We start from the raw sequence: 26,014 nt of genomic DNA, 5'->3' as shown, positions 1-26,014 counted from the left end.
GGAGAGAATAACGTGCAGAAATTCAATTCTGAATGATGAAAAACTGTGAAATTAGCTTAACTGATTTTGTGAGATTCAGTGTTGTCTTGATAGTTTTTAAAGAAGGCAACCTTCACTTCATTCCTCAGCTGATCACATTATTACAACAAACTACAGTTATTTTAAAACTCAATCCTAAGAAACCAGGGCATTACAACAGCTTACACGGACACTTGATGTGGTTCCAGAATACAGTTCTATGACATCTGTGCTCCATGGATGATATTTCTGTACTTACAATTAGTTCTAAATATGAATCTCAATTAAACTGTATTTAATTGATAAACAAAGCAAAATCATTATTCTAATTCTATTGTAAGAACAATCTTAAGAAAAGATTCCTTGAATATACCTACCAGAAAAGGTAATAATATAAACTGAAGTGAGCATACAAGTTGTACTACACTTCATAGCATAAAGGAACAGTCACCTAGACAGGGAACTAGTCAGTCTAAAAGCAAATGCAATCTCTGAAATCAGCATGAGTTCAAGATGCATGCATCAAATTAAACCAATCTAAAATAAAGCAGAACTAGAAGAAAAAATAAAATGCCATTCTCTGTATAAAACTAAAAATAATCAGTGTGGTATTAGCTAACAATCTGCAGTGCTTGAAGTAATTAAGTGTAATTTTTCGTTTGTTTTCACAGCTGAATGAGTACACTTGATTGCATACTGTACTTTGAGGATACAGCTAAGTACTTCTCAGGTACCATAACTATCAAAACCCGTCATGGGCTAACACTTGGCCAACATTTTAGAAACAGAGCTGGATAACAAGTTTGATTATTTTCATTACTTGTAATGCCATCACTGGGAGAACAAACGCCTTTACTCAGCTTGACAGAAAACTCAGTATTACTGAAAGTACATTTTTTATTTCAGCTTTGAACACAAAACTACCCCACCCATCCCACCCAAACACTAAACTTCTTTCTCAGATAATTTAAAAATGACAGGCCAAAGGTATATATATATATATTTTTATATAACAAATGAAGTGGGCTTAATAAATAAATAAACTATTAAAAAGCTTTCACATATCCTACTTGGTGCAGTAGAAGAATAAACACAAATAAACACCAGAAAAGACTTATCAGACAGCAGACTTTGCTGGTGACATTGTTGGTTGGATTTCTGAAACCATTTCCTAATGAAAGACAGATGAACAAATGAGAAAGAACTACTACAGTGTACTTAAGTTTAAAGAAATGCAATATGGCTCTTGAACTTGAAAGACAAAGCAGATTTTCTAGATGAAATGCTATATATTGTCCTTCACAACATGTTAACCTAGACACTACATCCCTACTACTATTGAAAATAAACATACCTGCTCTTTAGGAATTATGTTGTTGCAGTTAAGAGGGTTTGAAGTTTTCTTTGGGTAAAATATCTAAGTCTGAATTCAATGTCTGGACGATGGGAACTTTTACCTAAGCTCTGTAATGTATAACTATATACCAATGACTTTCTAACCAAAGAAACACTTATGAATATTTAAACACCTCTCCCTTTTGGACTATTAAGTTCAAGTGGATATTGGGCAGACAAAGGCTGGCCAACTTTTGCGTACACAAAAGATAAGTACACTCTGTGGAGATTACTTTTTTTCCTTTGTTCTGTCCCTTCATCACATGCTACCATTACTATTTCCTTCAATTTCTCTTCCTAAGGATCCTCCTCCTCACACATATCCTTGCCCAGGGCCACATCTGACTTCCTATCTAACCAAATCTTTATTACTCCTTCCACACCACCTACAGGTGTTTCCCAAAAGTACTAAAAGGTGTTAATGAGAGACACAAGTAGAGTCAAATTCTTGCAGAGCTTGGACAAACTGCCACAAAACAGAAACACAAACATTTGTTTGCTTTTTTGTTTCCATTTTCAGTAGAGTTCCCCAGTGCCAAACAAGTGCTTGGGAATTAAAAAAAAATCCAGAATATAATTCAGTTTCCTCCTCTATCTAAAACTGTGATATGAATATGTGATATCTGCACTAAGGCAGAAATTTTTTTTTCTTTTTTTTCTCTTTGTGGTAAAAAAAAAAAAAATCCAAATAAATTATTTGGATCTTTTACTTTGAGAACATCTCAACTAGACTGAAAATTGAATACAGGAGCTGAATTATTTCTCTTTTTCTCTTAGGGTAGTAGCTGGGCACTTCTATACCCTCTGCCTACCTGAACTGGGTATTGAATGCCATCTGTATTTTTAAAAACAAGTGCTCCATCACTGAAAGAAGTACAAAGCAAAATGGAAAGGAAAGAAAGTGTCTCTCACTGCTGGAAAAAATTCCACAGGCCAGTCTTTGCATGGGAAGGCATTTGCTTCCCCCCCCCCCTCCTGGCATCACGATAGCCACATTCCTGTCTCTATACTACTAGAGGACTTTGTTTGTTTTGCTTTTTAGCTTGTTCTGCGGTGTTGTTTGTTTCTTTTTTTTTCCCCAGTTTCATTTTAAATACAAGAACAATCAAACCATCTTTGCTACCTAGTGGGGCAGGCTGGCAGTGCACCAAAGAACGTTGCTTTTATGCCTCAGATACTACTCAATGGCAGAATACATCTCAGTACAAAATCCAGTTCACCTCAAGAGTCACTTTCTTTCCTCTATACATTCAACACGTGCTGGAGACTTTAGACTTACTTTAAGACTAAATGCAAGTTAGCAGATAGCCGTGGGTCTGTAAACTGCGTTGTCCTGTTGTTATGGTCAACAAAATAAACTCTGCCTGTTGCCGTATTTCGGATCTCCCATCCAGGAGGCAGTGGACCAAGCTCTTCACAATTGATGTTGCTAAGATCCCTGTGAAAACAAATATAAAATGAAAAATACCTCAGCATTTGGCCTCTGAGCCAAACAAGCGTAACTGTAACAGAACAATTCCATGAAGTCTGAGAAAATGTATTGTTTCAGAAACTTGATCTGTTCAGCTGGAATCTCTACTCCCAAGGTGCAAGCCCACCGAAGAGAAAACACACATCCCAGAACACTTGCTGTAGGGAAAAAATTCTCATCAAATAACCTTCATTTGTACAAACCAACTTCAGATGTTAAATTAATACAAACTTAAAACAAAAATAAAGGCCACTGCCACATTTGCTAAAATGGAATTGCAATTCTACACCAATACTGACAGAAAACATTTTTAAAACTTCATTAGTCATGTAAGGAGCTCTGAATCACATGTTAAAAACTCCTACAACACAGAGCCGTATTTCAGAAGGGTTACGCTTTCCATGAAGAATTACACATGGGATATGTGCATGCCACAGGTGACTTTTGCCCCCAGACCCTAAATGCTAGTGAGAATAAAATATTTACAAAAAACATAAGCACAGTGACTCAGCTCCACACTGAGCAACACACAGAAACCCACGTTGGTCTCCAGAAAATTCTGCTGCAAACAGCATGACTGCACTTGCTTCAGAGGTTCACTGAAGACAAATGAGTAGTTTTTAAACAATCAATACATGCACATTTTTATGCATATAACTCACACTTCAGATACCACATACTGCCACGAGCAGTACTTTTTGAAGGCGTAAGACCTCTGATTCCCCAACATCCTGTGAGCTGATGGGAGGGAAGAACTGGGGGACAGAAGGGCCGGAAAGATGCAGACTGCAGGGACTCAGAGGGGTGAGAAGCTACAAAAGGAAATATGAGGCCCTGGGACTGAACTTCTGCTGATACAGTGCTGAACACAGCCCTGTGAACCACAAGGCTTATTTTTATTAGCAACTGTGGCATATTAGCATAAAAATACAGTATTTCTTAGAAATGACATAAGCTGTATCCCTTGTCACTGTGGCTGGTACATGCAAACAGCCCATTTTTGTTCTCAGAGACATTTACAGTTTCTGTTGCCACACCTAAGAGCAGCATTTTGGATTTTGTCTGTAATCATTACACCACACACTTTAGAAAACAACTTTTTTCATCTTGTAATATATCTCCTAGAGAAATCTAGTTTCTAGTTTTATATACTACCCAAATCATGTGTAGTTCCTTCCTAATGCGCAAATGTCAACTCTTCTGCACTCTCAAATCTAAAGACAGTGCATTGTAATGAAGGATAGTTTTGTAACACAAAGTACTACTAAAAACAATTAGAAGAATCATTTGAAAATGAAATGAAGCTGTAGCTACGAGGCACTGTAATCCTTCTCAGGAAATCCAAAGTCCATTCCATGGGAATGAACACCAGCAGCAACTGACAGAGCTGCTACAATTCTCATCGATGCCAACAGCAGCTGCCAACTTCAAATGGCACATATTTAAAAAAGAAAGAGCCATTGAAAATTATTGCCTCTTAAAATCCATGGATGGCATCTGTAAAGAACAATCAGAAACAAACAATATTTTCCCTGTTATCCTTCCTTCCCTTCTAACACACAGAAGTAATCACAGGTTACAGCCACATACAATGTGCACATATGCATACTGTATAAAGATTCTAAAGAACACTTCAGATTTATTAAGTGTCAACATATTTGCATCAGAAATAGCAATTTGAATATTTAATCACAGGTTAATCTCTTTTAGCTTCGCTATTTCTTCTCTCTCCTCAAAATTCCCATTCACAAGTTCCTCGTTACCAGCATGAGAGAACATGAATTGCTCTAGGAATATCCATGCTACACAACTACAAAATCATAAGTAAACTCTCATTTCTACTCTCTAAAAGGAAACTTGCCATTCCTTGAGTAAATTACACATGGTAGGCTGAATATTGGGCAGTACTTCTCACAGCCAAGTAAATATAAGGTCATTTATGGCATGCATAGTTCATTACAAATACTGCATCTTAAATTTCCAAGGCATCAACCAGATTTTGCAAGTTTCCCATTTGCTCCCCTGTCAAAAAATATCACATTTGTTTAGCACGTTTGTTCTCCATAAACAAACACTGCCAATCAATCAGGTCTTGACTTCAAACACTGAATTAAAACACAACCTAGTTTTATGTGAAGCACTCAGATAAACCTTCATTTTTGGAAGCACACAGATTCTATTTTTCGCTTGATTACTTTGGATAATACTAAAATCTGGATTCAGCTGAAATTCATACAATTAACTGATTCCAGGCATTGCATATCTGTTTTAAAACATCACTGTTAAAATAATTTTTTTAAGGGCTAACACACAGAGGGCTCCAAGGACAGCACCGGTTAAACTCTTTTGATTTGAGGACTTAAGGATATTTTCAGCATTTTCTTACCTAGGTACTCTTGGATCGTGCCACGTACTAACACCAGTTTGAGTATGCAGAAAATAGACCTGACCTTGCTGAGTCGTCCTTTGTTCTGTGAAATCAAGACAAATTCATAATTACGAGTACACAGTAAGTAATACAAAAACTCACAGAGACTGATTACTCCAAACTAAGGAAACAAAGTGATCTAATATACAGAAGATACAGCCCATTTTCCCAGTTCCCCAAAAGATCTAAAATTAATTACTTTACATACCATAGCCTTCAGGCAAATCAGGAGGTGTGTGCAAGTGTGTCCTGCTCATGTAATTCCTGTGCCTCTGCGACCTAACCCTCCTCTCTGCCAGCCGGGGATCTGATGACTGCCCGCATGTGGCACCGTTTGTTCCCGTAATTGGAGTGTTTTCATCCACAAAACAGCTCAGTGGTCTGCCTGGACTGGAGTACTCTGATGCTGGCCTGTTGGGAAAAATGTGAAAATTACTTGCTTTCTATACCAGAATTAATTGACATTTCTGGCACCATTACTTCAGATAATCTGAATTAAAAGCTGGCGTAGAGATATTTATGCATAGCAAGTCAACTAGAGTGCTTGCTGAAGCCAGTCTTGCAGAAATCTGAGAGGAGTTATGGCACTTCCAGGCAAGACAGCCTCCCTGCTGTCCTTTATATGCTTTTGTCTGTTACTAAAAGCTTCATCTAAAGGCTCTTAGAAAACTCTGTGGGCTGCAGAACAGAGCAGTCGAGCTGTGGACCACAGCACACTGATGATGGACAGACAGCTGTCCTGTGCTTGCTGAGCTCATCCCAGAGCAATCTGTCACCTATCCTAGGGTCTGACCTAACACTTCAGTATATGACACTGCAGGATGAAGACCACATCAAATGCTCGTATGACCAGTTCCCATCCAAAAAACAAGACTGCTGAGAGTAACATGATTATTATTATTTTATGAGCAGCACATAGCCCAAGCTTTCTCACCTTGCCTTAATAAGCCTGAGGAAGCCATAATGTCTCATCCCCTGCGAGGAAGAATATTAGGCAAGGATGGTGAAAATGGGCTATGCGTTTGTAGAGGGGCACAGGAATGCTTAATAACTCCTGGTAGACACTTCCTTGTGCTGAGTGTTCCAGGTCAGCAGACAAGCATCACCATATGCACGGTCTCCCAAACAATTTCTTACCGTGTTGGTCGTTCCCACTGAGTTGTTCTTGTAATATGATTTAAATACTGGATCCTTCCAGAAGCAGTTCTCCTCTCCTCCCACCTAGAATTCAGACATTAAGAGATAAGGAAATGAGTGGTATTTCCAGGAAACCAGGGCAAAGAATGTTTCCATCATAAATGCCAACTCAGGAAGACTTACACTGCAATGAATCACACTGCTGAACAAGGTAACAGGAAACAAAAGAAAAATTCAATTCTGAATTAATTTTACATGTTTTTCCCTCAGAACATATTATTAACAATGTCACAACTTCTTGTTCAATAAGTATTTGAATTTTAATTAAAATTCAAATAGCTGCAGAAAAAACTTTTTTATTTTTCTAAACCTTTTTTGACCACCAATCCTATTAAGTCCTTTCATAGCACCTTCACACAATGCTTCATTTCATTTAAAAAGTCACCTTCAATTAACAAGGTCTTTTCATTATTAAGATATTTGCACTCCAAAATCCATGAGGCTGTACAGCTAACTTTGTAGTCACACAACTAAATACGTAACATTTATACAATGAGCATTTTAAAGTGATAGTTAAAAAGCATTTTCAAAAACACTCTCGACTTCCTCAGATTCCAAATTAACAATACATTGCTGCTCAGAACCCAGAAATGATTTACATTTTAAAGCCCGTTGCCTGATGAGTTTGTCCTGTCTTTACCTGCCAAGAATCACATTCAGAGGTTCTGTGTTTGCTCTGAAAAAGTTGATGACAACACCAGAACCTAAAACAAGAGTGTATTTTTCTATTTGCAAAACTGTTTTAGGTGTTAATGACATCATTATCTCCCACAGGGAGAAATCAAAATCCCAAGCCCAGCGTTTGGCAGGTAAGGACAGTGAGAAATCAGGCTCCATTACCTTTTCCAATCATGCTTTCTTCGCCACAGTTCACATGAAAGAAAAAAATGCTCAATTTCTTTAACTGTACTGCTACAAAACTAACACAGGGTTCGTGAAGCCAATTCACCAACCACGATTTAACATTGTATTGGCTTATCAGTACTTTAATTCAGAAGGTACATTGTTTTTTTTGTATTTTAAAAATGCATTTATGCAGATATGCCACGTCCTCCTGTTTTCCAAAAAAGACAGGGGTCAAACTATTAACTGTTCTGGGTAACCTTGCTGGCTCATTTACCACTCCTAAATTTGAAACTGCAGCACTCTTGAGTGTGAGGACAAAAATAAAGTAGCCCATTTATACTTTGACTTCCCATTACTGCAGGAGCCCGCTGTGTGAAGTGTGTTTGTGTTGACAGTAGAGTCAGCTTACCCGTCTGGTAAATCATTATCAAACAAACGACTGCAGTCCACAACTTGTCCTCCTGTGCCTATTCGGTCTCTGGACTGAAGACTTACTAGTGAGATAATAAAAGAATCATTAAAGACATGACACCTGCATGAGAATTACAGGTACGTTTAAAAAGAGAAACAGCACAATTTGGAGGACTGAGCTGAACCATGATCTGTACGTTTATTCTTTTCCACGTACGTAATACTCTACATATTATTTAAAAAGATATAAAGATTATGAAAGCAAGTTGAGGCAGGAAAAGAAGTTCACTCTGAAGCTGTCATTAGCTTTCCCCTGTAGAAAGGGGACTAATGTACCAAGGTGGACAGAATGGCTCTGGCAATAAGTGGGCTGTATTAGTGTCCTGCTAGGGCCAGGATGCACTGCTAACATGTTTTTGACTCCTTACCCTCCTTACCACGTATCCTGTGTGCGCATGACAGTCTATACACACACGCGTACACACATACAAAACCAAGCAGAACTGAACTGCTGGAAGTGCTGTGTGTTTCATGGGTTAGTTACTTCCAAGCATTAGTGGTAGGAAGTCAAACGCAACACTCACACAAAGCAGTGCTGGGCACCCTGCAAAGACCCTGCTGCCCTCAGCAAAACCTAACTGTATCATTACTGCGTTTCTTTTTAAACTCGTTTCCTTGTAATGAATACTTATGACTGAAGCCTTTGTGCATAGTACAATTATGAAAACAGATTTTTAGGGGCAGCCTTTGTTCCCAGTATCATAATTGACAAATGCCTAATCTGATACCTTACGACATTTGCGTTGCTGTGGGTTACTTTTTAAGATGCTTTGTTTTGCTTTTAACAGTAAAATGACTACTTGAAAACTAAATCCGTGCTGCAACACATTTCTTGAGCTGGCATTACTGTACCTGGACAGCTGTTCAGGCTCTGTGCATGTAAAGTAGAATAAACTTCCAGACCTCAATCTAGACACAACCAACCACTCACCCAGATCACAAAGTGAAGACAGAATACCACCAGTAACTTTTGCCAGAGATGCTGAACTTTCAACAACGCATGCTCTGAAGGTTAAGATTTTGGGCCTTCACCAGACCCACCCAGGAGCCCTGCAGCACCTGCCTGCCTTACTCCTGATCAGTGTTAACTCTCATTTCCACATAAGCCAACACTACAGGGTAACTTCTTAGAGTGAAAGGTACCTTACATTTCATTTCAAACAATATGAAATCTTAAATTATGTATTTATTCTGCAACAAACCCACACAAGTTCACATTGTTGCATGTAGGCAAGGTTTGGCAAGCAATACACACAGACAAAAATGAAACTAAACAAAGGCAATTACCTCCTCTTTGCCTACGTGAGGACCAAAATTTGTGCACGGCTTCATTTTGTAATGAGTAAGGACTCATTTTTTCTGCACCGCCACATCAGAAATAAAATGGTGGCACAGAAGACAGCTGCAAGATTAAGACACAGTTCAGGTGCCCTTTGCATCCACTACTTGGAAGTGTCCCCCTTTTCTCCCCCCACCCTGAAGACAATCCCAAGTATTTAAGATGAAGTTTTTTCTTGCTCTCTGACCCAAATTATAAAGCCATACCCACTGTGTACTCGATTTGTAGGGTTCATATCAACTGAAGATATCCATTCCATTTCAATATTTTCTGATTTGGCATAACCCCTTCATTTAAGGCAGTTTATCATTAAAAGTACTGGGAGTACATTTACACCTTATTCTACTTCATTACTTTCTTTTTCTTCTTAAATTTCCACCATATAACAACTGCAGTGGAACCACCTGACTTACTCAGGCTCATTCACTCATTCAGCAAAATTGTATTAGCGAAGAAAGATTAAAATCTAAGGAGATTAATAACGACATTTTCAACAAAAGAGACAGGAGCCTCTGTATTTTGCTGAGCGTGCACTAAATTAAAACACAGCCACGACTGAGGAAGCCTTTCTGATGATAACTGCTTACTGCACAACACAAAGAGGTGTTCTAACAGTCTCTGCAGTAAGGTGACAAACTGTGCTGTTTTTTTTTTTAGGTTTAATGCATGACCCAGCAGCTCCTACTAATTAAGGACTAATTAAGCATGCCAAATGAACAAATGCTTCTTTGGCTGTACCACTTTTCACAACTACATCAGCTTAAGCTGACTGGTCAGTCTGGTTTCTGGCCACCTGGCTGACAGCTGCTCATCTGTGCCACATCTCTGGAGCTTACATGCCATGCCCACACAGGGCACTTCAGCCAGGTTTCCCATGTGGCATCCCAGGAGCCTTGAGATCTTTCTGCTTTGTTTTTTGTTTCCTGTTAAAAGCACCCACACTGATACCACTGTCCTCATGACAACAAGGATGCATGCTGCATACTCTGGAGGGCAGCATGAGAGCATGTGATGGTGTGAGGGCACAAACCCTGCTAGCATCATCCCTGAAGGATGGCTGTGGGCAGGGGACATCCCTGCTGCTTTGGAGCAGGCCCTGAACAAGCTCTCTCTCCTCAGCTGTACTGTTTCTTTTTAAAAAGCACCTCAAAAAACAGAACAAAAGAAAACCCACACAGATGCACACAGCCTGGGTTATCAGGGTGCTGGAGCGAAAACTGAAAAGCGAGCCAATCTGACAGCACGATCCACCCTACAAAAAGGGCTGGTTTCACTCCTGTTCTTTTGTGAAAGCTCACATGGAAAACTTAATGTTCAGGAATGGTCTGAAGCATCAGTAGTACACCTATAATTCCACACTTCTACCACCACTTGACCCTACTGTGCCACCTTACTCCTATCTGAATACCATGCAAACACTTGCAGATCAGATGCCAGGCAGATGATTAAAGCAACATGAAGAGATAGAGTCACAGGTATTATTCAGCAAGACCTAGAGGAAAGCTGACTGTTTTCTCCGGTTGACAATACAGAAATGCTCTTTGTATATTACTAGAAGTGGGAACTGAACATAAAAGTGAACATGCAAGCTCATTTTTTTTCACCCCTACCTCTGAAAACCTTCATTAACCCCTTGCCAGACAAACTTTTTGACTTCTGTTCTATTCAGAACGCTGTTCTCTGAAACGACTCAAAATGCACCAAAAAGTTTGTGAAGTCATTTGTGGATACTTCATTTTTTCAACTGGTCAGGTTTAAGAAAGTTTTTTTTTTTAATTCTTTAATTATTTAAGGTTCATGAGCAGTAGAATGACAAAGCACAGTTATCAAGACTGGTGCCTGGCCCATTAATACCCCAACATGAATTGACGAAATAGCCCCAAACAGAAACCCTCTCCTGCTACAGCAAGATGTTCTAACCTTGCCTGAGACATACAGGAAGCACAACTCTGCTGGAGCTCTCAATGGATGAGAAATTTGTAGTTTAAGGATTAAACTGCTACTTTTGTTTACTGAGAAATTTTACACTTCCTAAATAGTTTTCCTATAACCTCTGTAGCGTCTTAACTCTCCCAACACTTATTACAGTATGTATTTTATTTCCACATTTAGTAATTCTCTGCACGCACACTTTTATCTTTAGGTCCAAATATCTCTGGCACTACATGTTGAATTTAGAAAATAAATAAATACAGAAACCTGATGTCTAGGAAGGGTATTTCTATAGCTACTGTTAAGCTCCAAGCAAACTAAAACATTAAAAGCCTCACTTACCTACTATCTGTCCTCTAACAGTGTCATTATCATTTGGCCCAAGCTTGCACAGATCCAATCTCTGGTCTACAAAACAAAGACACACAGTCTAAGTCACACAATATTTGACTGTCTTTGAAAAGCACACTGAAGTACCATCAGAACAAAATTAACCTGAGCATAAGATGGTCAGGACTTCAAGAAGCAAAATTCAAGAAGAAGAGAAGTGAAATTAAAGATCTGGAGACACAATTTTCCATAATTCTAAAACAGAAGAGTTTAAAGTGCATCTCCTGAAACACCCGTCCTACTTCACAGAGCTCTGTTAACAGAAGTTAACACATTACTTTCATTCTGCTCCCTTGACCAGCAACTGCCATAAGGAACTCACAGTATGTGATCTTGCAGCACAGTGCTAGCCCACAGGATCAGTTCATTTGTTACAGACTTTATCAGCAGAACTTCATAAAACAGAGCAAAATGTAATGTACTGATATGCTGATGTAAAGAGGGATATTTCAAAATGAAAATTTCAGTTATGACTTTATCACCAGGGAACCCATTTGAAGTAAACTCAGGATGCTTCTCGGCCAGCAAGCTATCTTTTTTTTTTTTTTTAATGACCTTTATTGGCAACCACTAATTTTCCATCACAAATGATGTGCCAAATTTTGTTCAGAAGTAAGAATGCATCATGACTGATCGGTGTAAATGACACCCATTAAGATAATGATGAAACAGGATCTTATTAACTTTTTCAGAAATAAATGCAAAGCTGTGTTATTAAACATTTAACATTTAACGACAGAATTTACTAAGTTAATTTTGAAGACCCAGTCATTTTGAACTACTGCTTTCACTTCAAGAGAGGTTTACCTTTTCATCTACCCAGCATTTGTGAAGGTAATAAAAAGGAAATTTGAAGGTAATAAGAATCTGCCTTCCTTCAAAATTCCAACACTGTAAGTTCAGTTCTGACAATGCACAGTGACTGCTGCACTGCATCCACTGCTTACATGAACTGGGAGAAAGAACAGGAAAGCCAGCAGTAAGTTATGTTCTCTCATCCACCCATGCTATCCTCTGCAGCAAAGCACAGTTGCAAACTGCCAATCCATGTGGAATATACAAGCTTCATACAAACCAACACAAACTCAGTTAAGGGTCACTTGTTAACATTTCTGCATGTGACATTTGAAAGGGAAGAAACACTAGCATGTAGCTTACTTACAACCAGTGTCTTTAAGGCGGTTAATTGCATTTGAAAGAAGTCTCACACAGCCCAGAAAACCAGCTCCCTGCTTTTTATGAATTTTCTTGTGATTCCACACACTGATCGTTATTGAATCCGATTTCCCAATATACCTGAAAAATGTGAAGAACAGTACTGTGAATGACATTTACTGAATACTTTGAAGATGCTCCGGAAGTGACCTCGGGGGGAAAAAAATTATCAGCCATTACATTCAAAACAGAACACACGCTTTATTAGCGAGAGCAACTCATCTTTAGATGCACACATTACACTGTAATGAAAGTACGACTAATGAAGGAATTTACTTGAACACAAAGTAATCTAAAATCCTGATTCTGAACAAAGGCACTCATAAGAATCCAAAGTCTACAGAAAACTTTAAGACAGCATCCCTGACAGACTAGCCTGGCCTCAGCGACCACACCTCTTCCAGGCGATGAACATGCTTCATGTCCACATTCAGCCAAATGGAAAACCATGGCGATGCTTGTGGATGTATATGTTAGCAGTGCTAGCACACAGAACACTTCAGATGCCAGGACAGAAACAGTACACCATCCTTCTGCAGCATTCTATCGACAGCTTTTTTCAGGCTACTCTTCCAGCCACTGTGAGTGCAAGTCACCCTACTGCTTTTCTGAGCACTCTGGAAAGCAGAAGGTAAACCCAGCTACAAACCTGCACTTAGTGACCCTTCAGGAAGCTATAGATTATTACTAAGAAAGCTCCAGAAAGGCCCAGTTTGAAACACACATCACTTCACAAGCGTGACCCATTTCAAGACATTTATAACCATATCTCAGTTGGTAAGAGTCACGTTCCCCTCCTGCCCCCTGCTCAAACACAAATCGCATCCTGCCAGCACTTGCAAGCAAATGCTCTGCAAAACCCAGATCTGCACCTCACCAACATCAGGAAACCTGCACACTGCAGGCCTGTTTGCTTCTTGTTTGTTTGTCTGCCTGAATCTTTGCTCCTCCAAAGCAATCGCTTTGTGAGCCAGTTTTGGTTTACAGAGGACAACTTCAAAACATCTATGGTACACCAGTTACTGCTGATACTGAATAACATCAGTAATTTCAGGCTGAAGAAAATGAATCTGTATTAATTCTTAGAGACCAAGAACTGCTCACAGATCACAGATTCTAGCCTTCTGCAGTTCCAAATAGGACTACTTTGTCTGCTTTTGAAGGAAAGCTAATCAAACGATTCAACCAGTTCCTACATACCTCTCTCCCCCACTGACGAAGACCTTACCGGCTTCAAAACATCTGAGTAATTTCATAAAGATACAAATGATACTGTCAAGGTTGGCAAACCAAATAACTGATCTACCTTTCGTGGTTTAAAATTACAGCTCAGATCCCACCAGCTCTCAATTAACACTTCTTCCTTTTTCCTTTATGGTATAAAACTCAAAGCAGTACTTTGAACTTTTTTTTAACCACCTGCAGACAGGGACTGATCCAAGAAGCAGAAGACAGACAAGCCCAATGTAGGCACATACACGAGTCTGTTTTAAAATAACAACCAGTGCACAATTAAAACAAAAATCCACAACTGACACAAACAAAATCCAAGGTTTTTGGAAGAGTAAACAGATTACATAATGTAGGTTAGATTTTTGGCCTTACAACCTTGACAATGCCAGTTTTGCATAGAGAAACGAGATGAAGATGTAATCACGTGCACAGTTGCAGTCTACAATGTTTCATGTACTTAAAATAAATTATAAGTTATGAGAACAAGCTGGGTGCACTTAAAAATAAAGACTTATCATGACCTGTCTTGAATTTTCCAGTTTTCCTTGTTGCTTTAAAAAAGTCAAAGGTATATGGTTAAACACAATTTCACAACAGAACAGTTTGAATAATACGTAGAACAGCTGAATATACAACACAGTTTCCAAGAATTACTGTAACATTTCAGGGTGAGGTTCTCATGGTTGAGATGCAGCCATCCGTACCAAAGAGGTGAGGACTCCTACAAAACTACTTTACCTTCTCTGATTTTTGCACCTGAAAACCTGTCTGATTCACACATTGAAAGGAAACAAGCAAGGCAAGCTGTATTCTCAAAATGAGAAGAGAAGAAAGAAATGAGGAGAAGAAATAGTTCAGTAACTGCTGGTTGGCTTTACTGGGAAATGCAGCATCTATGTTTCTTCATAGTTTCAGGCATGGAAACATACAGCTGCATTTAGAGAACGGTGGTAGGACAAGCTGACATTCCCAATTCATTTGGAGGATAAGTTACATTTGTTTTACATCATCTGGCAATAAAGTTTCAACATAAGCCTTAGTTAGGAATTTTATTTGTTATTAAAAAAGAATGTTCAAAAATTAAAGCAAGTTAAATGAAACAACTTCATTTTATTGCAGTGCTTCTCTTTTCCTCCTTACACTATTTATTCAAGTTCTTAGAGGTTGTAATTATTTATTTTTGAAACTCCATTCCATCAGCGACATCAATTTCACTGCTTAAATCCTTCAACAAAGGTAACAGTACTAGTATTAATGAGTGGAAACGTGGAAATTCAGCTTCCATACACGTTTTGTTAACTGCAGAGCATCTGGTCAATTTCCCTGCCTTTCCTGAATCCGTAAAGTTGGGGCTTCGGATAAGAATCACATGTTTGGAAACGTTATGAAAACTGCCTACTCTTAGCACTTTCACTTCTAGACAAAAGTCAAGTAAATGCCATTCTGGAAACCTCTAAAATGTTTTAATCAAATGTAAAACACGGGGACAATTGTTACTTTGTCTACATAAATTTATCTTTGCCAGGATAGTACTCCTTCTGTGCCAAGACAGCACGCTCAGGAAGGTCTGGTACCACACGGCCTCCAGCCCAATGGCATTAGACACATTTTCCCTGAAGAGTTCAGCTTGGTGGAAAAAAAAATAATTCCTGAAAAAACACATCTCTTCCTGATCACAAGCCAGATGTATTCCCTCCAGAAAGAGAGAAAAATGCAACATCAAGAGGTATGAACTCAGGCTTGGAAGCCAGGAATTCCCTAATTTCTAATCCATCGTGTCACTTAGACTTTTTTTCTTTTACGTGCTGGACAAATTATTTAGTTTCTTTCTCTTTCTTTCTCTGTTTTCCAATTTCTGTTGTTATTTTTTTCCACATTTGTTTTTCTGTTTAAATATAACAGACGAGTCAGGCTTGGAGATATCAACTGTTTTCAGACTGAAGGAGAGAAGGGAGCGGAGAAATAACAAAAAATATCATTCCAGATTTTTCCTCTTCTCTGCACCCTGACATTGCTCTCAACTCTGGGAATAACTGAGGGGTATTCTGAGCCTGCAGCACAGTGAGAAGCACACCAAGCCAGGGTCTGGGGCAGGAACACAGCATATACACGTGGCACTGGCTGCCTGCTCTTCTCCCCCTCCTTGGTATGACCCAGCCCAACACTGAACTAAGCCGAAAAAACACTGTAAAGCAGCTGCACCAAGCAAACAGCAGGCAAAAGGGCTTCTACTGCATAACTTCCTAACAGACACACCTCAAACGTTCAGCAAAGGCACGTACATCTACCGTGCTTGAGTTGGAACAGCCAATGCAGATCTGCCAACGCAGGCCAAAATAGAGCCAGCAAAGCTTCCACCTGATTGCAAAGGGCAACAGCTTCATCACATCGGTCTAAAGAGCCACATCAAGGAGACCAAACTGTTGCACGGTGACGGCAGGGAAGAGCGGTGGTTCTGCTTGAGGCTGTGCAGCAGCTTGAGAAAGCAGAGGCACTGAACTGCACTAGAACCTGCAGTGAGGAGATTCTGGGGAGTGAAGCAGCTGCAGAAGCTGAGAGAGGCTACAGTGAACCAGCTGTATTTGAGAGGTGCAACACAGAAGAAAAGCTATGAGTCCTTGCTAGAATCCTGGGATGCAGACTAGGCAGCCACAGATCAAGGAGGGGACCAGGAGCAGTCAGTCTATGGCACAAATACCTTTTGGAGGCTTGCTGTGCCATAAGGGGAGAGGCTGATCAAGAAGGCTGGAACAGGCTAGGACAGAACAGATGAGAGTGGGAAGGCTGTGGGAGAGACTGAAACTATGGAACAAGGATGAGGAAGGGAACAAAAGCAATTTGGTATAGTTTAGAACTACTGGTTTAGAAAGTATTTTAATGCTCTTAGACGTAGACATATAAAGTCTGGTTATTCAAAGCCTTGAGAAGAGCCCTGAACAATAGGGAAAGCACAAACAAGCCTGAAAAGAAGGAAGGGAATACATCCAGGGCAAGCATGGTATTTTGCTGACTGCATCCAGACAACAACAATTTGGTAATTTCTTTCTGGAAAGCCTCCCACATTTCCTCCTCTACACACTAGACTGAAGAATCACAGCATCTAATGCAGCTGCTTCCTTTCACAATAAGGAATTAAGAACCACGTAAGGCAAAAACAGTACTTTTTTTTGTTCTTTATAACACTAAAGAATTCTTTAAAAAAAAATCTTACACAACAGAGTATCTATTAGGCTGAATTAGGTTAACAAAACAAAATCCCCTTGGAAGTAGCTACCTAATTCAGCCATTATTCCATGAATACACTGCAACGGATCCATCTTACTGTGGCACTTTCATATGCCATTACATGATACACAAGATTGGCAGCAGTGTTAACCTGTTACACTAATCCTAGACAGGGGACTTCAATGAATGCAATACAGCCAAGAAACAATTTTACTGCATGTAAACCTACTGCAGTCATTCAAAAACCAACAAAATTCTTCACGGTAGGAAGAAAAGCAGGACTTAAAAGAAAAAAATCTACGTAACTCCACCTTCCTCTGCTGGATTTCCTATGCTTTGTGGTGGCATGCAGGCATTCTGCCACCAAGACTTCATCGGTTATGCCTGGTGTGCAAAGCATTTCCTGTAACAGTGGAGGTGTCGTAAGTCAGACCGGAGTTCCCATGCAATGGTGAGTTGTTAGGGTAAGCATTAGGAAGTTTTAAAAATCTAATATACTATTACTTTCAGAGAATGATAAAATTAAGTCCTGCAGCCTATGAGGTCTTCCATCAGGTGCTCAGCAGTAGGAGAGATACTATTTCTCCCCCCCCCCCCAAAAAAAAAGTTCATTACCTAATTATCTGGCTCAGATAAAAGAGCTGAGACCTGACAATAAAAATATTAAAAAGCTGTCATAGAATAAAAGACAGACAGTGAGCTGGTGTAGCTCAAACAATCTATCTTTTATTGCTCTTTCAAATAGGAACTGAAGACTAGATTACTGGTTATTTATAAAAGGAAAGAAGTTTCCATAGAGTAAAGTAAGGAATGACAAGTAAGACAAAAAATATGAGATAAATGATTATGAAAATTTTGAGATAGAGATTACTTTCAAATTACAAGGCTTGCCACAACACTGAAGTGTACTTCAGATTATAAGTGCTCTGTATACCTCTGTTTACTAAGGAATTCAACTCCTGGAATCAAGCACAGCAGTTATCACTAGAGAACATGTAATTTATACTGAAAATAATGTCCTTACTAAGCAAAACCTAGTCTTGCTAAGGATCCTGTTCCTTAAAAAATAAAATAAAATAAAATGTTTCACAGAGGTGTAAATTCCTTCCAACAATTTAGCACGAGCTCTCCCCCAAATCTCATGAACATACAGGTCAAGCATAGGGAAAAATACCTGTGCCTGATTAAGAGCAATTTATCACCAGTCACCATGAACAAAAACACAAATGAGCTGGAAGAATGAAATGAAGATCTAGGAACCTTTCAGGAAAGCTGTACACTTTAAGTAAAATGCAATTAATTTTCAATGCTGTGACACAGAGATGGTCCAAATCTGCCTCAACAAAATAGTCTGATAGGATCCCCTTTTCTATCTCTGTTTTTTATAAGCAATGTAGACTGCAATCACAGCCTTGCTTCAAAGGTAAGACAACTGAAATATCCAGAAACAAGTTTGATTTGTTTTATAAAAGAATGCAAAAATATATTTTCTCCATCCTTCCTTGAAAATTACAACCAGAAAGGATTTTTTTCTAAAGATTTTACTACCTTTTTCCATTAATCTTACAGCATATTAACTTCCTCCCTTGTATCTCATGTCCTCTGCTCCTTCTCCAAAATCCAACCATGAGAACATGGAGCACCTTCAATCCCTTCTAACCCACTCCTGTCACCAGCTTACATGCGTTGTCACCACATCACTCCAAAGTAACAGCTGGCAGACATATGGGAGCAATGGTGAACTGACGACAATGTCAGCACAAAACATAGGTATGGAATGGAGTCATGAGGAAAAAAAAAGACCTGAACAATGCATTGGAAAGAAGGACATGATGAGGCAAAACTTTTCACTTCTCTTCCTCATTTTCAAGGAAGAGAAAACACACAGATAAAAAGGACATAAAATGTATCGTGACTGAGCACAAAGAAATCTACACAAAAAAGCTTAATAAACTACATTATACAGAGTATTCTATGCTGTAGAAAAACAGAAGAAAAACATGACATACACATGCCACACAGATTACACTGCTCGACTACACAGAAAGATGCTCCAGCAATGGTAACAACATAAGAATTTCTAATAAAAGAACATCTGAGACAGAAAATGATATAAAGGAGAGAAAAATAAACAGGAAGACATTGTAGTACTACAAAAAAAGAAAGAGCAGTTTGAGGGAAATACTATTACTTACTTCCCTTTACAGGCCAGTAAGATAATACTATAGCACACATAAAGCACGTTGCAGACAACACCACTAGAAGATAATCAAGTACAGTGTTTGGATTTTGAGGGAAATGAGAAAGTGATTTTGACAGATGTATTTCTCACCCAAACTAATAAACTCTGGGATATTTGCCAGGCTGTTAGTTAGGACAGTATTATGAATATCAGACAATTTCTGTGTACTTTAAGATGACTGCACTTCAAACCTTTGGTTATCACTGTTACCACCTACAGGTCATAATGCTGATTCCATTTTGGATCAAGTGTATTCTTCACAGTATCTGTAGAATGGCATTGGCCAGATCCGTCCACCACAACCTTTGCAAATGGATCAGGAAGCCCTAAGAGAAAGAAAAAAAAATTAACAAATGGATCAATAAGCTTCAAAATTCTAAATTACTGCATTTTTTAAACATATATTAATAAAAACCATCTGCAAATTAAAAAATAAGTCGTATTTCTTGACTATGTTATAAAATAATTGCATGATGTATTAAGAAGTGGAAATGGCTAGATTTGTAAGTTATTCCATGAAACTTTTTCTCAGTCTATATCACTATGTCAAGCACCTGAGAGGGGGAGGGAGGGGAAGTCTTTCTGTGAAGATTCTGAACACCTTGATTTCCTTAATTCAGGACTGAGTAAGTTTTTGGTATATGAAGTATTCAGCAAAAGGTAGGGAAAACAGAAATGCAGTCTTCCTATTTTAAAGGCTAATTGTAATCAGCATTTTAATTGACATTTGTATTAAAGGAAACTGTCTGTATCAGATAATACATGCTTTTGAGGTCTACTTTGTTTTCTGCTCATTTCCTACTGTATTTTCTCCCATCTTAGTACCTCAGTAACGCTCAACACAGGTTCAGCTGCTAACAAAACTCTGTGCGAAGACAGTACTGGACTACACAGCCAAGGGTGGGAAAGAAGCAGGACCAGCACAGCCTACAATTAGCTCTGCTACAACTACAGTCCTGAGCTATTAACTGACCCCAGAAGGGATGGTCTCACACCACTAACACCGTTTTTCCCTCACACTAATTCCTGCCCTCATCTCCTTACTCAGTGACTCAGCTGCAGGAATTGCAGTGGTGAAACATCATTTGCTTTTTCTGTAGTGTACCATTTGCACCAGCACTGCTTCCTCAGGTGACTCAGACAGAGCCAGTCCGGCACCACTGCTGCGAGGCTGGTGCCAGACATGGCAGATGGGGATAAAGGCAAAGCAGGCGGGCAGGAACAGGAGGGGCCTGCTGGGATCCGTGGTGCCGACTGGCTTAGCTGCAGTACAGAACTGCTCTTTTCAAAGCTCAGGTCTAAACTTTTGAATTCTTCCCATCCCCAACAAGAAGGCAGCAGGCAGGTGATGTGTATGTGCATGCCTACGGAACCAATAACATTCCTTTCTGCCTTCTTCATCCTCCTTATTAATTAAAATATAATTTCAGAGTACGTAAGTATTATGACACAATTATTAATAATTGAAATGCACTTATAAGAACTTTTTGTTCAGCAGACATATATGAAAAATATTTTAAGTACATGACAGTAATGCTGAACAACATTATTTGCTTGACAGAGTAAATTTGTTTCCCAATCTCATAAAAAGCAGAAGGGGAGAAGGAGAGTTAATGTATTTTGGCTTTAATTACTATTAGGAATGTCATGTAATCCAAGGAAAAAAAAATAAAAATCAAAAGCCCTGAAATAAAAAGGAGCAAAAACATCAAAGACCCCTTAATACAACCACCTAAATACAGCAATCACATGCAAATAAGGATTTACAGAACTTGTATAATATTTATCCCAACTATAAATGTTTAAAACTTGAACAGCTACTTACGGAAAAAGTCCTTTTTCACCAAGTTCTTTGCACACAGTACTGTAGGAAAAAAAAAAAAGCATTGTAAAATGAAGTTTCTGGTTATTAATACCAACAATGTTAATTTACCTGCCCAGCATTCCAGAAAATCCTGCTCAAAACAACATAAATGAACATAAAAGAACTGTGCTCCTACACCGTTTATATTATCATGTAAAATAACTCCTGAAAGCTGAGCCAGAAGTGTCATCTTCTGGCAGTTCACCCTCTGCAGATATCAGGGGAAGCCATGCAGTGTTGGTTTCCTCAGGCAGCAATCTCACGTGCATTTTTCTCCCTGGTGCCAACTTGAGCTGTTCCTACATTTACCTATTGAATGAATGAGATCATTTCTAACGATCCCACCACGGGGTGTAAATGCTGAAAACTTTGGGGGTATTTTTGTATTGCATTAAAAGTAAGGAACATCTGCAACTGTCCTCCAAAAATACCAAGGGGAAAACAAGACTGGGGTAAATAAGACAGGGGTGAAAAATACACATATGTAAGAGGAGACAACTTTCATGTGCCAATGCCAAAGTACACACACAAGACTTCTTCTCACAAAACACACTCCTATTCAACAACATACACTTGTTTATTTAGCAAGCAGGAACTTCTAGATTTAGTTCCACACTATAACATTTAACCAATAACACAAAGATTCTGGAGTATTGAGTGAAACCATGAATCCCCACAGGGAGCAGAAAAAAAACCATGGAGCTATGTGGTTGGAATCAATGCTGTCGAAGATTTCACAGTACAGGATTCCTTTTGATAAATTTTTTAATGAGATCTCCAGTATTTACCACTACCAGGAAATGCATGAGAGAAAAGAGCACCCAGTCAGTGCACCCCACAGCCACCAACCCCAAGTATTTCAGGCTGTTCCTTACAGAACATCCCCCACTGGATCCTGCAGGGCCACTGATCCTCCACATTCTCTCACAGTATCTGAGCAAACAGCAAATGAAGGTAGCACATAAACACTGCCATGGACATTTCCACAGTGAGGCAGAGAAGCACCATCCTAAATAGCCTTGCATGCTAGCACAGTCCAAGTTATATATTATTTTATATCAATGGAATGAATGCTTTCCCAGTTTTTACATGGCCGCGTTAACAGAGACAGCGATTTAGTGAAATCGCTTTCCAGTTGAATTCAGCATTGTAAAGTCTCAGTAAAACTCTGCTCAGGTCTAACAACTGTCTGTGTTCCATAAAAGAGAAGGGGATACTCATAAGTGACTGCAGGTAGCCATAAAACAATCCCCTCTGTATTGACATACACTGTAAGAAAGTATATATATGCTCCAAATATATATAATATATAAAAAGTATATAATACGCTCCAAATACAGCAGCAAATTAGTTCAATGCAACAGGGTGCTAACAACAATATTGTTTATCTAAAATAAAAGGTAAAAAATAGGGCTGGTGCCAGGTTGTTATCAGTTGTTCCTTCTAAGAGATGAAAAGGGATCAAGAAATAGCCTCTCTCAGCTCAGAGACATAACAGGCCTCCTAAGACATTACTTTATTTAAGGGATTTTCACACAGTAAGTCTCTATGAACAGTCAACTACGGTACCATACAATGTGCCAAATGTGTTAGGTATTTCTGATACCTGGAGTTCAAGCATGTGTAACAGGAAGACTGTCACACTTCAGTCACACACAGTCCTCAGGATGATGTAAGTAAAACCCCACAGACCTCCAGATGCCCAGAAATTTAACCACTACTCCATTTATATGCAACTGATGACTTAAAAGACATTGAAGGAAATAGAAAATAACAGTAACTTAGAAAAATGCATCTGCAATTCCTTAAGATTTTATTAAAACAGGAATATCCTCAGCCTGACAGCTGTCAACAAACACCTCTCACCCAAGGCATCCTTCATCTAGTGGTATAAAAATCCTCATATAAAACAGATGCTTGTCTAGATGGACACTTTCTTAAATAGATCAGAAAATTATTACTTGCACAATATCATCCATTACAAGAAGTAGGAACTGTCAAGTGAAGCCAAAGATTATAAATGACAGTTCAGGCAAAATTCATCTACAGCACAGTGGGCCAGACAGTATACTCCTGAAACTGCAAAATGCCCCAAATAAAAGAGATGTGAAGAGTCTTTTCAGAAAGAAATCAGAAGGTTAATTGATTTTGAAAACTTCTCTTCAAAATATTAATCAAATCTGTCAGTGTAATTCAACCAGCGCCTCATGTTGCACAATATACAAACCAATAACTGTTTCCCCAACAATTAGCTGTTAATGAACAAACTCATACTTTGGCCCAAGTTTTCTTCTTCTAGTAACCACTCTGAAGGACAATCACCATCTAACTCTGACTCGGCCAGGTAACAAACAGGAGAGACTGAAAAACAGACTCTTGGGTACACCCTTTCTGCCAGGTATTCCTGTGTAAAAAAGCTTAAATCCCAGCAGCATCAGCTCAGTTCTAAATGAAAAAATCTTCCACGTACAGAGATCCAATCTGCCTCAGGACTCCTGCACAAGTTTTCCCTCTGATGGGAAATGTACTGTGGTTTATGCTCCATTTTTCTAATCGTTTCAACGCTGCATTAGACCTATTCTGAATATTCTGATAACCAACTGATTAATAGTTCCTTGAGAGTAAAAATGAAGGAAGTTTGGTTTCCTATGGATTTATGTTTTACTGTTGTCTGAAAGCTACAGCCGAAGCTTTTCCCAGCAGTGGGGCACTCACACGGACGCTCTCCCACGCAGGCTCCGCAGTGGTCTACCAACGCCTGATCTCTTGCTGCAGCTTTATCCTCTCAGCAATTCAGGATTTACTTATCTGTAAAACCTCTATCCTACGTTAAATTCCAGCTGAAGATTCAAAAAAACATAAAGAATTGAAGAAAGGTCACTTCGCTCCTGAAAGAGCCAAGTGAAAATGCTGATTTGAGCCCCACACAATGAATGAATGCACATCCTTACCACATCTACGCAGCTGCACCATTAACAGACCCTCTACAGGCACACGAGGTCACAGAAGGATGTTTTAAAACATACAAGTAACATTCTTATTCAAATTACCTATAAACAGAAACAATATTAAGCTATTTAAACTTGCACTGAACTTTTTGGGGAACTAGAATACAAACCAGTGCCCATACCTACGGACATGGGTTGGAAAGGGGAGGAGGAGCACTGTGCCAGCAGCGCATCATCAAAAGGGATTAATGGCTTCTAGTACACATAGCAGATAAAGCATTTATTACAAAATATCAGTGAGTCAGTGGATACCTATGTTTTGTAGTTATTACAGACTTCCTGGGAAGTCTGCAGAAAACAGAACACCGCTATTCCAATGTGATGGAAGCACGTGCAGTGCCAAGACAAACACCCGCATCAATTTTACATACTGCTTGTTCATTACATATCCTTTTATCATGCCTTATGATCTCATTCTACACACACTACGGACAATAGAGATACTGACATTTTAAAACACATCACAAATTAAGTTATCCTAATGAGTAATTTTGAAACGTGTACTGGAGAGATTAATATTTTGGAGGGAAGATACAAGAAGAAAGGAAGTGAGCACAGAAATGGAAGGAAACACATAATCAATGCATTTAACATTCAGTACGTGACTAAGAGAACAATGCCCACCCAACACCAGGCACTGCCACGTGAGCACTGCTGTGCCAGTGGGCAGCCCAGGGCTCAGTGGAGGAAGAGGAGGAGCAGGTCCAAAGCTGACCTTGAGTTTACTAATGGCATGGGTTTTCAGTGTCATCACCACCGTGGAACTATTTCAGCCCACTCCTGAGTTCAAGTTTTAGCATTATAATTTCTGGGTGGGTTTTTTTGTTTTGTTTTGTTTTTTAAACCCAAGGGCTTTTCTCCCAGAAAAAGTGCTTATTCCAGAACATATGGAACACATGGGATGGTGAGGAGAAAGACAGGCTGCCTATCAATTTCTACCACAATAGCTCATTTTGAAGACAAGTCTTTCTTCCCCCTACAGAAACACCATCTTTTAATGAAATCCATTAGCACTGCTTTTTGTGATCAGATCCCAGTTGTTTGCATGTAATACGCAGCACAATACAATCACTAAAATAAGTCCCAGCTGTAGAAACACAATGCTATGCTGTTGCTAATGCGTGTTGTACTGATAATGAATGGTCGTCTATGCTTTAATCTGAATAAAGCTCCCAACTGCTGTGTCTCTTCTTGCCAAAAATTCCCCTTCCTCCTCCAGACTGTGGTTGCATTCCAATTACACTGCTGATTGGAATGAGCCTGCTCTGGGGGGAGGGAGAGGGAGGGACACAGCACCACGCACACCCCTCCTGGCTTTCACACTGCTGTCCATGAGACACAGAAATCGGTGGGGTATTCTGAACCTGTGGCTGACATTACCCTTTTCTTCAGATTGCACAGAATTTCACAATGTTGTTTTCTTAGCAAAGCATTTGAGAGGGGCAAACCACACACCGTGTGCAGGTTCCAGCAGCACAGCTCAGTACTTAAACCATTTCAAACAAATTCCTACTGTTTTCAGCCATTGCTGGCACGCTGCTGAGCAACTTTTATTTTTCTGCTTGCACTCCCTCCTTGGATCTGCCTAAATTCCCACATGGGAAGATAGAAAACAGGAGGTCTTCCATACAAAGAGGGCTGTAAATAATGCCATACAGATTCCTAACTACAGCTATTGAGGTAATTGCTTTCTCAGTTAAGGTTTTAAAATGAAACTGTCTATCCCAACTATTCACATTA

At 39.2% G+C, this 26,014-nt stretch overlaps 1 protein-coding gene across 1 annotated transcript in view; it reads right to left on the bottom strand.

Annotated features, from left to right (window-relative positions):
* Positions 1–26,014, bottom strand: part of SMURF2 (SMAD specific E3 ubiquitin protein ligase 2) — a 54,986-nt gene that overhangs the window by 10,156 nt on the left and 18,816 nt on the right. Inside the window, exons 2-10 of the mRNA XM_065735443.1 lie at positions 21,228–21,266; positions 19,620–19,728; positions 12,650–12,783; positions 11,440–11,505; positions 7,765–7,849; positions 6,450–6,533; positions 5,521–5,723; positions 5,271–5,355; positions 2,693–2,851 (exon numbers count right to left, since the gene is read on the bottom strand). Coding sequence (XP_065591515.1) covers positions 2,693–2,851; positions 5,271–5,355; positions 5,521–5,723; positions 6,450–6,533; positions 7,765–7,849; positions 11,440–11,505; positions 12,650–12,783; positions 19,620–19,728; positions 21,228–21,266 — 964 coding nt within the window. The remainder of the gene's footprint in view (positions 1–2,692; positions 2,852–5,270; positions 5,356–5,520; positions 5,724–6,449; positions 6,534–7,764; positions 7,850–11,439; positions 11,506–12,649; positions 12,784–19,619; positions 19,729–21,227; positions 21,267–26,014) is intronic.

This window comes from Cyrtonyx montezumae, unplaced genomic scaffold, assembly GCF_038088225.1.
Source record: "Cyrtonyx montezumae isolate F1298 unplaced genomic scaffold, pur_monq_1.0 scaffold_19, whole genome shotgun sequence".
In the NCBI taxonomy this organism is placed as follows: domain Eukaryota; kingdom Metazoa; phylum Chordata; class Aves; order Galliformes; family Odontophoridae; genus Cyrtonyx; species Cyrtonyx montezumae.
Note: the sequence above shows the minus strand (reverse complement) of the source record. Positions and strands in the feature narration are given on the sequence as shown.